This window comes from Mustela nivalis, assembly GCF_964662115.1.
Source record: "Mustela nivalis genome assembly, chromosome: 5".
Lineage (NCBI taxonomy): Eukaryota > Metazoa > Chordata > Mammalia > Carnivora > Mustelidae > Mustela > Mustela nivalis.
Window position 1 is genome coordinate 56,087,541 of NC_139024.1, and position 13,028 is coordinate 56,100,568.

At 35.9% G+C, this 13,028-nt stretch overlaps 1 protein-coding gene across 4 annotated transcripts in view; it reads right to left on the reverse strand.

Moving 5' to 3' along the window:
• GRM1 (glutamate metabotropic receptor 1) overlaps positions 1-13,028 on the reverse strand; it is a 413,465-nt gene that overhangs the window by 276,928 nt on the left and 123,509 nt on the right. For all 4 annotated transcript variants that reach the window (XM_082730357.1, XM_082730358.1, XM_082730360.1 and 1 more), the window contains exon 2: positions 9,741-9,990. In XM_082730357.1, coding sequence (XP_082586483.1) covers positions 9,741-9,990 — 250 coding nt within the window. The remainder of the gene's footprint in view (positions 1-9,740; positions 9,991-13,028) is intronic.

Consider the following 13,028-nt stretch of genomic DNA (forward strand, 5'->3'; position numbering starts at 1 on the left):
ATATACAATGTAAATAAGGATCATTAAAAGACAGGAGTAGCTATACACTTATCAGGAAAAATTTAAGCTTTAAAACAAAGAGTCACTTGATATAAAAAGGAACATTTTCTAATGATAATCTATCAGGAAAATACAGCTATTTGAAACATACATACACCTAGCAAGAGAAACTCAAAATACATGAAACAAAAACTAAGTTAAAGGGAGAGAAAGACAACTCAACAATAATATTTGGAGACTTCAATATCCCATTTTTCATAATGGATAGAACTAGACAGAATATCAATAGAAATAGAAAACGTTAACAACAATATGAAGAAACTAGGCCTAAAAGGTATTTATGGAAGCCTGAATCCAACAACAATAGAGAGTCCCCTAAAGCACACTTGGAATATTCTTCAGAGAATAACATATGCTAGACAATAAAACAAACTTAATAAATGCGAAGGGAATGAAACCACACAAAAATGTTCTTAATTATAATGAAATGACTTTAGAAGATGAAAAGCACAATCTTTGAAATTAAAAATATACATTATGTGATTAAGAATAGTTTAGAAATGGCAAAAAAAAATCTGTGTACTCCAAGTCATAGCAATAGAAATTATAGAAAATGAAGCAAAAAAAAAAGGGGAAGTGAAAAAAAGACATATAATTTTCCTGTACAAAAATATCAAGCAATCAAATATACATAAATTGGAGCCCAAGATAGAAAAAAAAAAAGAAAGGCATGGACAAAAATAATATTTAAGGAAATAACAGGCAATTATTTTCCAAATTAGATTTGAAAAAACTATGAACCACATCAAGGCTTATAATCAAATTGCTGAAAACAAGTGATAAAAAGACACACTCAAAACAATCAGAGGTTAAAAATACACATTATTCAAGGAACAAAGAATTACAGCATACAGCAGATTTTTCCTCAGAAGCTATGCAAGCCAAAAAAAAAAAAAAAATAGAATTGAATAATATCTCTCAAATATTGGAAGTAAAAAACACCACCAATCAACCTAGAATTCTATACCAGATATTTGATTGTTTTTAAATTAAGGTAAAATAAAAACATTACAGCCAAATTTATTTCAGCAGACCAGCCTCAGAAGCAATGTTAGAAAACGTTCTTCAGAGAGAAAAAAAATAATGCTGAAGAAAATTGGATTTAAAAAGAAAAGAAAAGAAAGTTGGATTTACACAAAGGAATGGAAAAGTAATTATAGAGGTAATTAAAGAAAGTAATTTTTCTCTCATTTTTAGTCTCTTAAACAGACAATTGACTAAGGAAAAATAAGTTTATTTTATACTTTATAACAGAATTAGAAGTAAAATATACAATAATAATAGAACATACATAAAGAGGGGGAATTAGAAATATATTGCTATAAAGTTCATTGCCTATATGTAATATGGTATAAAATTCTTGGAGTGTGGATATTAATAACTTAAAGAAACATATTACCGGCCCCAGATCAACTATTCATAAAATAATAAAGAATTAGAGTAAGTCAAAGGTAAAGATAAAATGGAACATTAAAAATGTTTAACTAACCTACATACATATATACACCATTGTTTTCAACAAATGGTAGGCTATTTTAATGGAGAAATGATAGTCTTTTCAACAAAACAGTTCTGGAATAACTGGATATTTTAGGTCAGAAAAAGAGTATTCACCCTTATCTCACAACATGTATGAAAACTAATTCCAAATATATAACTTAATCATATATCTAAATATAGAAAGAAACACTATAAAACTTCTACAAAAAATATTTGTGCTGTTGGAGTAGGTAAAGCTATCTTTGATAGAACACAATGAACCTAAGTCATAAAAGAAGAAATTAATAACTGGACTTTCAAAATTTAAACTATCTTAACAATCCAATGATCCTGTTAACAAAATCAAATTTTCACACACATACTAAGAGAAAATATATGCTATATATGTATATTATAAATGATTTGGATCCAGTAATTACAAAGAACTTCTACAACTTCATAATAAGACCAACAACCTGATAACAAGATGAACACATATGTCTATAAAAGATTTCACCAAAAAAGATATTAAAATGGCAAATAAGCACATAAAAATATTCAACTTTATTAGTCATTATGAAAATGCAAATTAAAACCACAAAGAGATGCCACTGCCCACCCACCAGAATAGCTAAAAGTAAAAAGACTGACAATACTATTTTGGTGAAGATGTAAAGGAATTAGAACTTTCATACACACTGGTGGAAGTGCAAAATTTTACTGCCACTTCAGAAAATAATTGGGCATTTTCTTATAAAGAAACTTATAAAGTGAAATATAGACTTACCATGTGACGCATAATCTCACCCCTAGATATTTCTTTAAGAACATTAAACATATATGCCCACATGAAGACTTATACATGGATGTTTATAGCTGCATTATTCATTATAGTCAAAACTGGAAATGACCCAAATGTTCATCAAAAGGAGAATGGATAAGCAAATTGAAGCATATTCATGCCATAGAATGCTACTCAGCAATAAAGAAGCAACTAATATGTAAAACTGCATGGGTGTATCTAAAAACACTTTGCCAATTAAAAGAAGTCAGACATAAAAGACTCCATTCCATATGATTTCCTTTATACAACATTCTAGAAAAGGGGAAGTATAAGGACAGAAAGCAGATCAGTTGTTGCCTGTGTCCAGAAGCTGGAGAGGAATGCTGGCCAAGGGGCATTAAGGAATGTTTTATTGTAATAGAAATAGTCTATACTGTGATTTACATAGTTAGAGTACTTACATTACCGTTTAGAGTTGCCAAAATTCATCAAATGAAACACTTAAAATTTGTGAATTTCAATAATGCAGATTGGAAATGTACATACTCTTCAATACATCCCCAAATATACTGAAATAGGATTTGAAGAAGGTGGAGCCTAGGAACTGATGTTTTTATGGTTTATGGTATAGACAGACAAGCAGCTGATGAGCAGCTCAGTCATCAGACCCCAATTCCACAATCAGCAAGAAATAGTAGTTCATTGCTCAGAGATGACTGGACTAATCTGCCACATGCTTAAATGGTTCCTACTCTGCATCTTGATTAGTCAGAAAACTAGGACATGATTATGCTTTCACAGGACAGGTCAACAGGCCAGTCTGGTAGGAGAGGGTAGAAATATAAGAAATAACAGAACTTCAAATAGTGTTTATTACTATTACTGCCACTACTACTGTCAATGTTATTATTATTTACTACTTTCAGATATATCCTTACTTTTGAAAGAAAATCTTGAAGGCAAATAAATTTAAAGAATTAAAAAAAAATTAAAAAAACAGAGCTAAAGTGGCAGAATAACAGGCAGTAGAATTAAACTTCATTTGTCCTTTCAAATATGTCCTGAGAGCAATTCATTCATAGTGATTGCCACCTGGGTGCAAAGCACAGAGGTAGGCATCAGAGGGTAATGGTTCTGAAACTTAACTCATCTTCAGTCTTTAAAAAAAGAAGATCCAAAGTCCTTCACCAAGAAATTCTGTTGATGGCATGGGGTGGGATCCAAGAATCTGCATTTTTAAGTGCCCCTGCTTCTTCTGTTGTGCAGTCGGGTTGCAAATAGACTATCATACGAATTACAAAAAGTGTATTAAGACAAATTCCCTGTTGTCTTCAATCAGCCTCAAATACAAACTAAACTAAATCCATAATGATTTCCTTTTTCAACCATTCAAATTGAACCAGTGCCTTATAAATACAAAGGGCCCAACACCCTTCACTGTTTCTAGTATCCAAAAGGCAAGTAGAGACCACAGTATTAGTCTTTCAGTTTTCAGATGTCCATTATCAGAAACATGGAAATAGGTATTGGTGTAGAGAAGAGCTATTAAAATACAAATCGGCCACCCAATTATTGTGAAAATCCTGAGCATTTCTGTGGCTGAGATCTATGCTCAAAATACTTGTCAGTATCCCACAAATAGTATTTATTCTCCAGCATACTCTAAACTAAATCCCATCTCCTTCCCTTGAACACATTTTTTCAGTCTTTTTCTAGCAATGTATTCATCCACAAAGCTCTCATTAACCTGCCTGTGGAAACGTGTTTTAAGGAAGGGGTCACCTGTCAGCAGGTTAGCAATCATTTTCTGCCCTTGGAAACTTAGAGAAGGCCAGGTTATGTATCTGTAAGTTGAACCATCATGCATCTGAAAATGCTCATCAGCCTCTTGATTTTAATCCATTTTGGTGGAGGTCACACTTCACTGAAAATCCAAATTTACTTTGTAATATATAACCTTTGCAATTTTGTTTGAAGGCTGAAAACTTTAGGTATTTCCCCCATTTTTTTCCACAGCAGAAAAATTGGATCTGAAATAATTCATTTTTCATTAAAAAAAAAATAAAGTGTGTGAACATAACACCATGATATATCATCTTGTTCAAAGGTATCAAGGTCACTTCCAAATATGTGTTATTGGAAGAAAAAGACAAAAAGACTGCCTTGTAAAAAGCAAGAAACTAAAAATAAAAAACAGGTATTTCCTTTGTTTTAAAATGAAACTGTTGACAAGACTATGTGGATGTTCCTTAAAAAGTTAAAAAAGAGAACTACCCTATGACCTGGCAATTGCACTATTGGGTATTTACCCTAAAGATACAGATGTAGTGAAAAGAAGGGCCATATGCACCCCAATGTTCATAGCAGCATTGTCCACAACAGCCAAACTGTGGAAGGAGCCAAGATGCCCTTCAACAGATGAATGGATAAAGAAGATGTGGTCCATATATACAATGGAATATTACTCAGCTATCAGAAAGGATGAATACCCAACATTTGCATCGACATGGATGGAACTGGAGGAGATTATGCTAAGTGAAATGAGTCAAACAGAGAAAGACAATTACCATATGGTTTCACTTATCTATGGGACATAAGGAATAGCATGGAGGACATTAGGAGAAGGAAGGGGAAAATGAAGAGGGAGAAATCACAGGGGGAAATGAACCATGAGAGACTATGGACTCTGGGAATGAATCAGAGGGTTTTAAAGGGGAGAGGGTGAGTGGATAGGTGAGCCCAGTGATGGGTATTAAGAAGGGCATATATTACATGGAGAACTGGGTGTTATACACAACTATACTATATAGTGATTTACTATATAGTGACTAACATAACATAATAAAAAATTATTAAAAATAAAATAAATAAAATTACAGTAGCCCTCTTTCCAGAAAAAGCAATTGCTCCTTTTCAGTAATTAAAAAAAAAAAAAAAACATGCTTAATGTTGTTTGTTGTGCTTTCAACTCAAAAATCATGGTGTCAGTGTTTTTGTGGATCGAGTTTTAGAAGGAATTTCTCTGAAGTGACAGATAATGGAAAGTGGGTCTAGTGGGTTAGAAGATAAGAGTTGGGAGAGGTGATAGATAAAACAGCACACACCAATAAGGGATAGGCATTTGAAATGTAAGAGCCCTATATTTAAGTTTAATTGGCCAGGATATAATAGGGAGAGGGGGCAAAATGAGAGGTTATTGACTTCATGGTCTTTATTGGATATTTCTTTCATATAGTGGAGAAATTAGAAGATGAGCTCATAATCCAAATAAAGGGGGCTAGGAAATATGCAGTTAAAAATGGCATACCCAAGATATTTAACCAAAGGCTCCTAAGAAGATAGAATATAAACCTGCTGTAAGGGCTTCCTAAGATGAGGAAAACAGGGTGGATAAGACTATGGAGTCTCATGTTATGATGAAAAATAATCAACTTGAAACAAATGGTCCCTTTATTGAATTATCACACAAAACACTTAATACTAGGAGAAAAAAGGGATTCAAAGAAGTAGAGAATAATTACAAATGTAAAACTCTTTTACTGATTTTCCCAAAGAAGGTGAATCTAAACAATAAGATCTCTAGAAGAGAGATCAAATGGAAAGGAAACTATGGGTAATGTTAATGTCTCTTAAATAAAACAATCACAGCTTGACACAGTATAACTTCAAGATAAAGACCATGAATTCTGAAGCCAAACTGCTAGGTTCAAATCCCGTCTCTGGCTTTATAGCACTTTTGACAAGTTTACTTCTCTGTACATCAAAGTGGGAATAGTATTAGCACTCTCTCATCATGCTGTTACGATAAGTTAAAGTATACAAAGTGCTTAGAACAGTGTCTGGCATACAGTAAGGACCAAACGAATGTGTTCATCATCATCACCATCATATTAAAATTATAATTGTAGATATGGTGAGCACAATTCTGAGAATCAGGTCAAAAGAAGCATTTTCATAGAACCAAGATGGAACTTACTTTTTGCATAATGATTAACTTGTGGTTAGTTAACTTACTTGGTGACAATGCTCTGCCAATTTGTCCAAAGTCTAAGGTTTGATTTTCCTATGGGCCTGCTGGCTACATTCCATGGCCACATTAAGACACTAATACTGACCAGCTGTATTCAACAAATTCTCCTGGTTTTAATAAAGTGGTGGGTAAGAAAATCTAAATAGATTAACATAAATTTATGAATAACTTTAGAAAAAATGAATCTAATAATATGTTCATGTTGATAATAGTTTTATTACATGTTCTTAACAGGTGACAGGTTGTTAATTTTTGAAAAAAAAAAGTAGACTCTGGACAAAAGTGACTTAAGCAAGATCACATGATTACTTTGTGGCAGAGCTAGAAATCTCAGCCCATATAACTTTTTATTTTGTTTTCCCATTATCCTATATTCATTAAATATAGAATGTTTGTATTATGTTTGAAAATTCCTACTTAAAAGTTCTATCTCTGTTACCATAGTTTATTATACCATTATGAAAAACTTAGCCCCAACAACAGAGGTGGGATTTTAAGGCCATGGTAAGACTTATGAAAAAAATGGGAAGACATTTTGAGGTATTAAGCATATAAAGAGTGACTTAAATTTTAAAAGATTTAAATTACCTGACTTAAATTTTAAAAGATCACTTTGCCTTAAGAATAGATGATGGGGATGTGGCAAGGGTCAATTAGGAGGATATTGCAATAACCCACATGAGTGATGAATCTGCCTTGGACCAGGCTGGCTGTGACAAGTACAGCAATAAATTGTCAAAGTCTGGATATGTTTGAATGGTGCCACCAAAACATTTCCTCTTATGTTCCTGTGAAGTATGAGAGAAAAGAGGAATCGTGGAGGCAAGGGACTATAAATCTTCACTCAGGAAGTTCTAATTTTTTTTTTAATTAAGTATCTTTTGCTGCAATCTAAACCATGACTTACTAATTTTCACCTCTATGAAAAGAGGTCCATCACCATCTCCACAATGTCCTCTTGTAAATCTGGCAGCAGCCAGAAACAGAACACATGCTGTGAAAGAAACCAAACAATGGCTCCTGACCTCAAAAGAGTATCATCATTTAGTAAATGAAACCCCTTCAAATAGGAGGGAGATATGCTGAATATGCAGCTAGAAGTTGCAACTTGATGTTAAACTATCACCCTTCTGAACATGCCTGCAGAAATGAGAGAATCAAGCCCACCAAATGTCCATTGCCATGAGTGACAGGAGAGTTTGGGGTAGAATCTATCCCTCAGAAAGTGGGAGAATCACACATCTGAAGGGAAAGCGAATTCTAGGTATGGCATAGTGTTACTACTTGGCTCGGTTCCCTGTTCAGCTCCCTAAAGACTCATATCTGAACAATATCTCTCCTAGGGAAGGGAGGTAACTGTGAACCAAGAATGAGAAAAGGCCATTTTCCCCCTAATCCTCTAAGATATGAGAGCAACAGTCAATACCGCTCTGATAGACCCTTGAAGAATACAGTTCAGAAAGGCAGAGAAGCAGCAAGTGTGGCACAACTTTGGCATTTCAAGGCTCCATGAGTCACTGGCAATAACCCCTGGTACAAGGACCAGCATCCTCAGAAGTTCAGGTGTTTACTGTCATGACAGTTGCCTAAAATGTGTCAGTAGGACTCAGCAGAGTTAGGGCAGAGAAATAGATGAATAGAAGAGGTAGATATCACATGTAGCTGACCTCTTCATGAGCAAACATGCATGAGACTCAGAAATACTTGCATGAATTCAGCTATATTGCAGCTAAGCAAGAACCAGAGAGATAAGTTTATATTGCCATCTTTGTTCAGCTTTTAAATAATGATGATGGAATGATTCCTTTACACTCCAGTTACTCACTGCAACATTTGTATAATTATATTTCACAATTAGGCAGTCTGTAAATCCCAAAGTCCACATATTTGCCACATCTCTTTAAGATCTTCAGAATCCAGGTAGATAGTGTCTTTATGGATATTAAAGAGAATGAATTCTGAAAAAAATAAGCAACTGTTCTCTTGAAAATGGTAAACATGAAAATATTTTTAAAATAAGTGCCTTTCATAAAATCAGTAATTTCACAAAATTAATAAAAAGGACTGAATATCTGTGGGCCACCTGTTCTGATACATATATTACCAACCTTATTCTGCATAACATTTCAACAATGCTGCTTACCTCCTTTTCAGTCATAAAGGAAATAATATTCCTTTTTTAAATACTTGTTTTGAAGACTTGTTTTCTTAAGTGGCTTTACACAGCTGCATCGTGTTAAAGAAGCCAAAATGACATTTTGTGACAGTGTGCCAATTATACTTAAATTCAAAAATTTTCTTAATCTTGAATTATATTTTGATCTTGATTCCACATCTCCTCATGAGAGAGTACTTCTTTTTTATTTAGTTGTATATCCTACCTTCTTCTCTAAAGTCTTTGAAGTATCCTGTACCTCTAATTTCACATGACGATGAGATCAGTGGTTACTACTATTGCAATCATTACCACAAGTTCAAGGACAGAGGGAAAGGTCTGAAGAGGATGTCCATACCATTACTACTCAGCTTCCTAGAGAAGAGGGCTAGTGCTTGAGGTATTTCAACATGTGAGATTTAGATTTTATTCTAGCCAATAAAGGAGATAGAAAGAGAAAAGGCAATCTGGAAAATGAGTGTAACTAAGTCAGAGATCAGTGGAGGCTTGCATTTAGGTAAACCTAGTAGGTTCCTTGGAAAAATTTAGCAGTCGCTTTGTGCAATATTATAAGCAGGCAAATTAAACAAGATACCTGTTACGTTAAAAAACCAATGATACTGAAAATCTATTCCCACACAAATACATATGATCTAGAAAGAAGAGCAGAGATTTTAGAAGCCACCACCGGCTATTTCAGGAGTCACGTGCGGAAATCATCACTCAGCCATCCCATGCATGAAAAGAGCACATTATCAAGTTCCACAGTTCCGCTATATATTTTCACTTACATATAACCAGCCTTTTAAATTTTGTGTCTTAATATATATTTCCATCTTCACTGCTACCCTCCATTCACCAATACTCCATTAAGATTGTTATGTTTAGGAAGTGTAAAGACATAAGCATGTGTGTGGTTTGGGGGCTGGAGGGTTGAAAGGGGCCAGAGCACATGAAAAGAATAATTCTTTAGAACAAAACATTCTGGCAATAACTTCCCACCTTTCATTGAAATCGTCTCATCATCTTGTCATCAACTACCCTGTTCTTGTCTAGCAGAAAAATGATGATGGCCCCACTCTCCATGATCCAGAGTTAAGGTTCAGCCTAGCAGAACACATCTCACCCTCAGTGGAGTCAGGAAATCCAGATTTGTGAGAGCAAGTGTATGTGGGCCAAAGTGTGGTGTGTGTGTGTGTGTGAGAGAGAGAGAGAGAGAGATTGAAATTTACCTTCCAATGAGTGAGAACTCTCCCACGACGCCCAAGCGCCTCATGGCACTCAGGAGGCCTCGGACCGTCATACCTTCGCAGAAGCAGACCACCACTCTGGCCTTGGGAAGCCTCTCCCGGAGCTTGCGCAGGAGTCGGTCAAAGCTCTTTTCCCCAGCATTGCTGTAGATTTTGTCTGAATGGGCGATACATAGGCCTTCCTGGGCAGCCAACTCTTTGAAAGCATCCATTCCGCTCTCCCCATAGTTCCCTGTCCAGAAACAATCAGCAGATGTTCAAGACAACCTGGGCAGTGCAGCACTTACAAGCTGGAATAAAGACTCATTAGTCACAAGAAATGGAAAGGACACACTTGCCAAATAATTTGTAAATATAACTGGAACTGACAGAAGATATGGATGGATTCAAGAGAGTCACCAAATACAATCAATTCACCAACACTGAGGAAATAATGAGAAACTATCTAACCATGGCATCCACAGTGAAACAAGTTTTGAGAAATGAAGGGCTATTGCCCTATTTTACAACAGTGATCAGTAAGGGTTGTCACAGATTTTAGAAACATGGGAGAGATCAGCACAGTGTGGGTAGGAGGTCAACCAGCACAATGAGAAGGCCTCTCCATTTGAGGGCTCACTCTTGCTGGCTGCCAGCTAAGAGGCAGACACTCACCATGGTAGCAAACCCTGCTATATACTTCATGAAGGGTAGGCTAAACAAATGGAACACCTGGACCAGCCAGAATAAGCAGACAAGAAGCCGCTACATGTTTTAGTCCAAATCCACCATCCTCTGATGAAGTGACAAAATTACGGGAGATTTTGGCTTTATGTTCTAACTTTTAATATCATTCTTAGAATAAAATATAGTTTAAAAAAACTAAGAACTCATAGGAATCAATGAAATAAAGCAAATATCACACTATGCCAGTTTCCCATTTCTCTACTTCACTGATGACTTTAGCCCCCATCTTAGTGTCCTCTATATTCTATTCCTTTCCCCAAATTTGGGGATTTTGACACCTGTGTAAATGATCCAACACCAAGTCCTCCAAGATTCTCAACCCCCCTCCAACCAATGATTCTTCCTATAATCCACCTACTTCCAAATGTTTCTAATATCTCTAATATATCTTTCAAGCTCATATATTCTACTATCTCCACTTGAACATTTCTTCAACCTTATCACAACCTCAAATCCATTCTCCAACCCATCTTTCTTTCCATCCTCCCTCTCATTTGCCCCTTAGCCTAGCTCATATCTCACAGCCTGTCTGCATAATCACTCCCTTACAAATTCTTTGACTGCCTTCTGGGTCCCTGACAAAACCCCAATGCTAGTTAAACCCAACCATTTACCTATTCCACACCTACCCCTGAGGACCTAAGTATGTCTAGAAAAAACTAAAAATCTTGATGACTGGTTTTATTAAAAATTCATGAGCATCCTGCCAAAAGGGGTATTCAATAGTGCAAGAAATAATACTACATCTCCTCCATAAATAAAATACTCTAACATGATTATTTCATCCTTACTCTTCCCTCCTTAAATCTCCAAATTACTGGCCCCATCTCTGACACTCACCTCAGCTGGGATCCTCATTTCATATTTCAATAAAGACACAGAAATAATCAGACCCAAATTAACTTAGCCATACAGCACATCTACAAAGCTTTCTTTGTTGGCACTTATATTTCTGGCATTCCTCCTGTTGTAAATTTGAAGTATTTCCACCTCAGGATAAAGCCAACTCATAAACACTAGGTCTCATTGCTTTTTGTCTATTCAAGGACTTTCTCCTGCAGTTGTCCCCTCTCTTTTGTGAAAACCAGTTTTTTCCTTCTAACGGTGTTAATGAAAAATAAAAATTAAAAAAAGAACCTTTGCACTCTTTTCCCCACTTGTTACTATTTCATTCGCTAATCCTATTCATAACAATGATAAATGCCAAGATCAATGTGTTTGCTGCATCATCTCCCATTCTCTCCTTTACCAGTCTTCCCATTACCTCAAAAACTTTTCCTGTCAAACTTTTCTCCTGTCAAGATCACCAAAAATTTCCCTGTCACCTATTTCATGATATGTTCTCTGTCTTCATCTTCATTAACTGCTCAGCTGCACTCAATAGCTGATCAATACCCCCCTTGAAACACTTTATACTCTAAGTCTCTGTGACACACCTTCTCACAGTTTAGTCATCACTCACTGACTACTCCTCAAGGTATGTGCTAGATTTTTCTTCCTCTGCTCAACCTTGAATATTTTTATTCTCTTCTTCCATCTCTACTCTCTTAAGTGAGAGTACCTTAAGTGAGAGTACATTCCTTCAAACACCATTTGAATATTATAGTTGAATCCCAAATACTGGTCTTTGGACTAGATTGGCCTTTGGAGCAAAAGATTAGAATATTCTATTGCATCTTTAATACATCCATTTATAGACATCTCAAACTTAACATATCTGAAACTGAATTTTTTCCCTCTCCGTCTTGCAAACCTGCTCTTTCCAGACATCTGTGGTTAGTAAATAATGCCATTATCCACCACATTGCTCAGTAACAAAGTTTCTCTCATTCCACATACTCTAGCTCTCAAACATTTCTAAACCAGTCTATTCCATTTCAACCTCTGCCACCCTAAACCAAGTGTCTTGGGTAAGGTTTCCTAAAAACAGAGCTGAGATGAAGATTCTTGTTCAAGTTATTTGCTGAGAAGTGGAGCAAGAGAATCTTTGAAGGACAGGTGGGGAATGCTAAGTAGGAATATCATCTCAGCTAGTGATTATTTGGCTTTAGCCTGATTCCATAAGGAACTGCTACAGCACAAACTGTAGCACAGTGAACTCCATCTTTAGGCAACAGAATCTGCTAGTCAATCAGTCATTGGCTAAGGTCCATAAGAAGGCAGGGGAGGTATAGCCTCCCAGGAAGGGGTCAGCTGAGATTTATAAAAGCCTACTTTCACAGTAGCTGGGAGTGTGGTACACAGGGCAGACAGGTTCTCTGAGCAGGCCAAAAGCATCCTCTATTCTAAGTTCTTGCCAAGATAATTCCCCTACCCCCTGATTGTTCTCCCTGCTGCTACTCATTCCACACATAACAGAGTGACTAGTTAGGATGGAAATCAGAATATATCACTCCTCTTCAAAAAGCTTCAATCACTTCGCAACACACTTGGAATGATACCAAAACTCCTCCCCCTAAATTCAGTCTTCATGTGGACTGAGCCTTCCAGCTTGCCCAAACCAATCTCTGCCCACTTCCCCCCTCCCACCTTCTCTAGACCCAT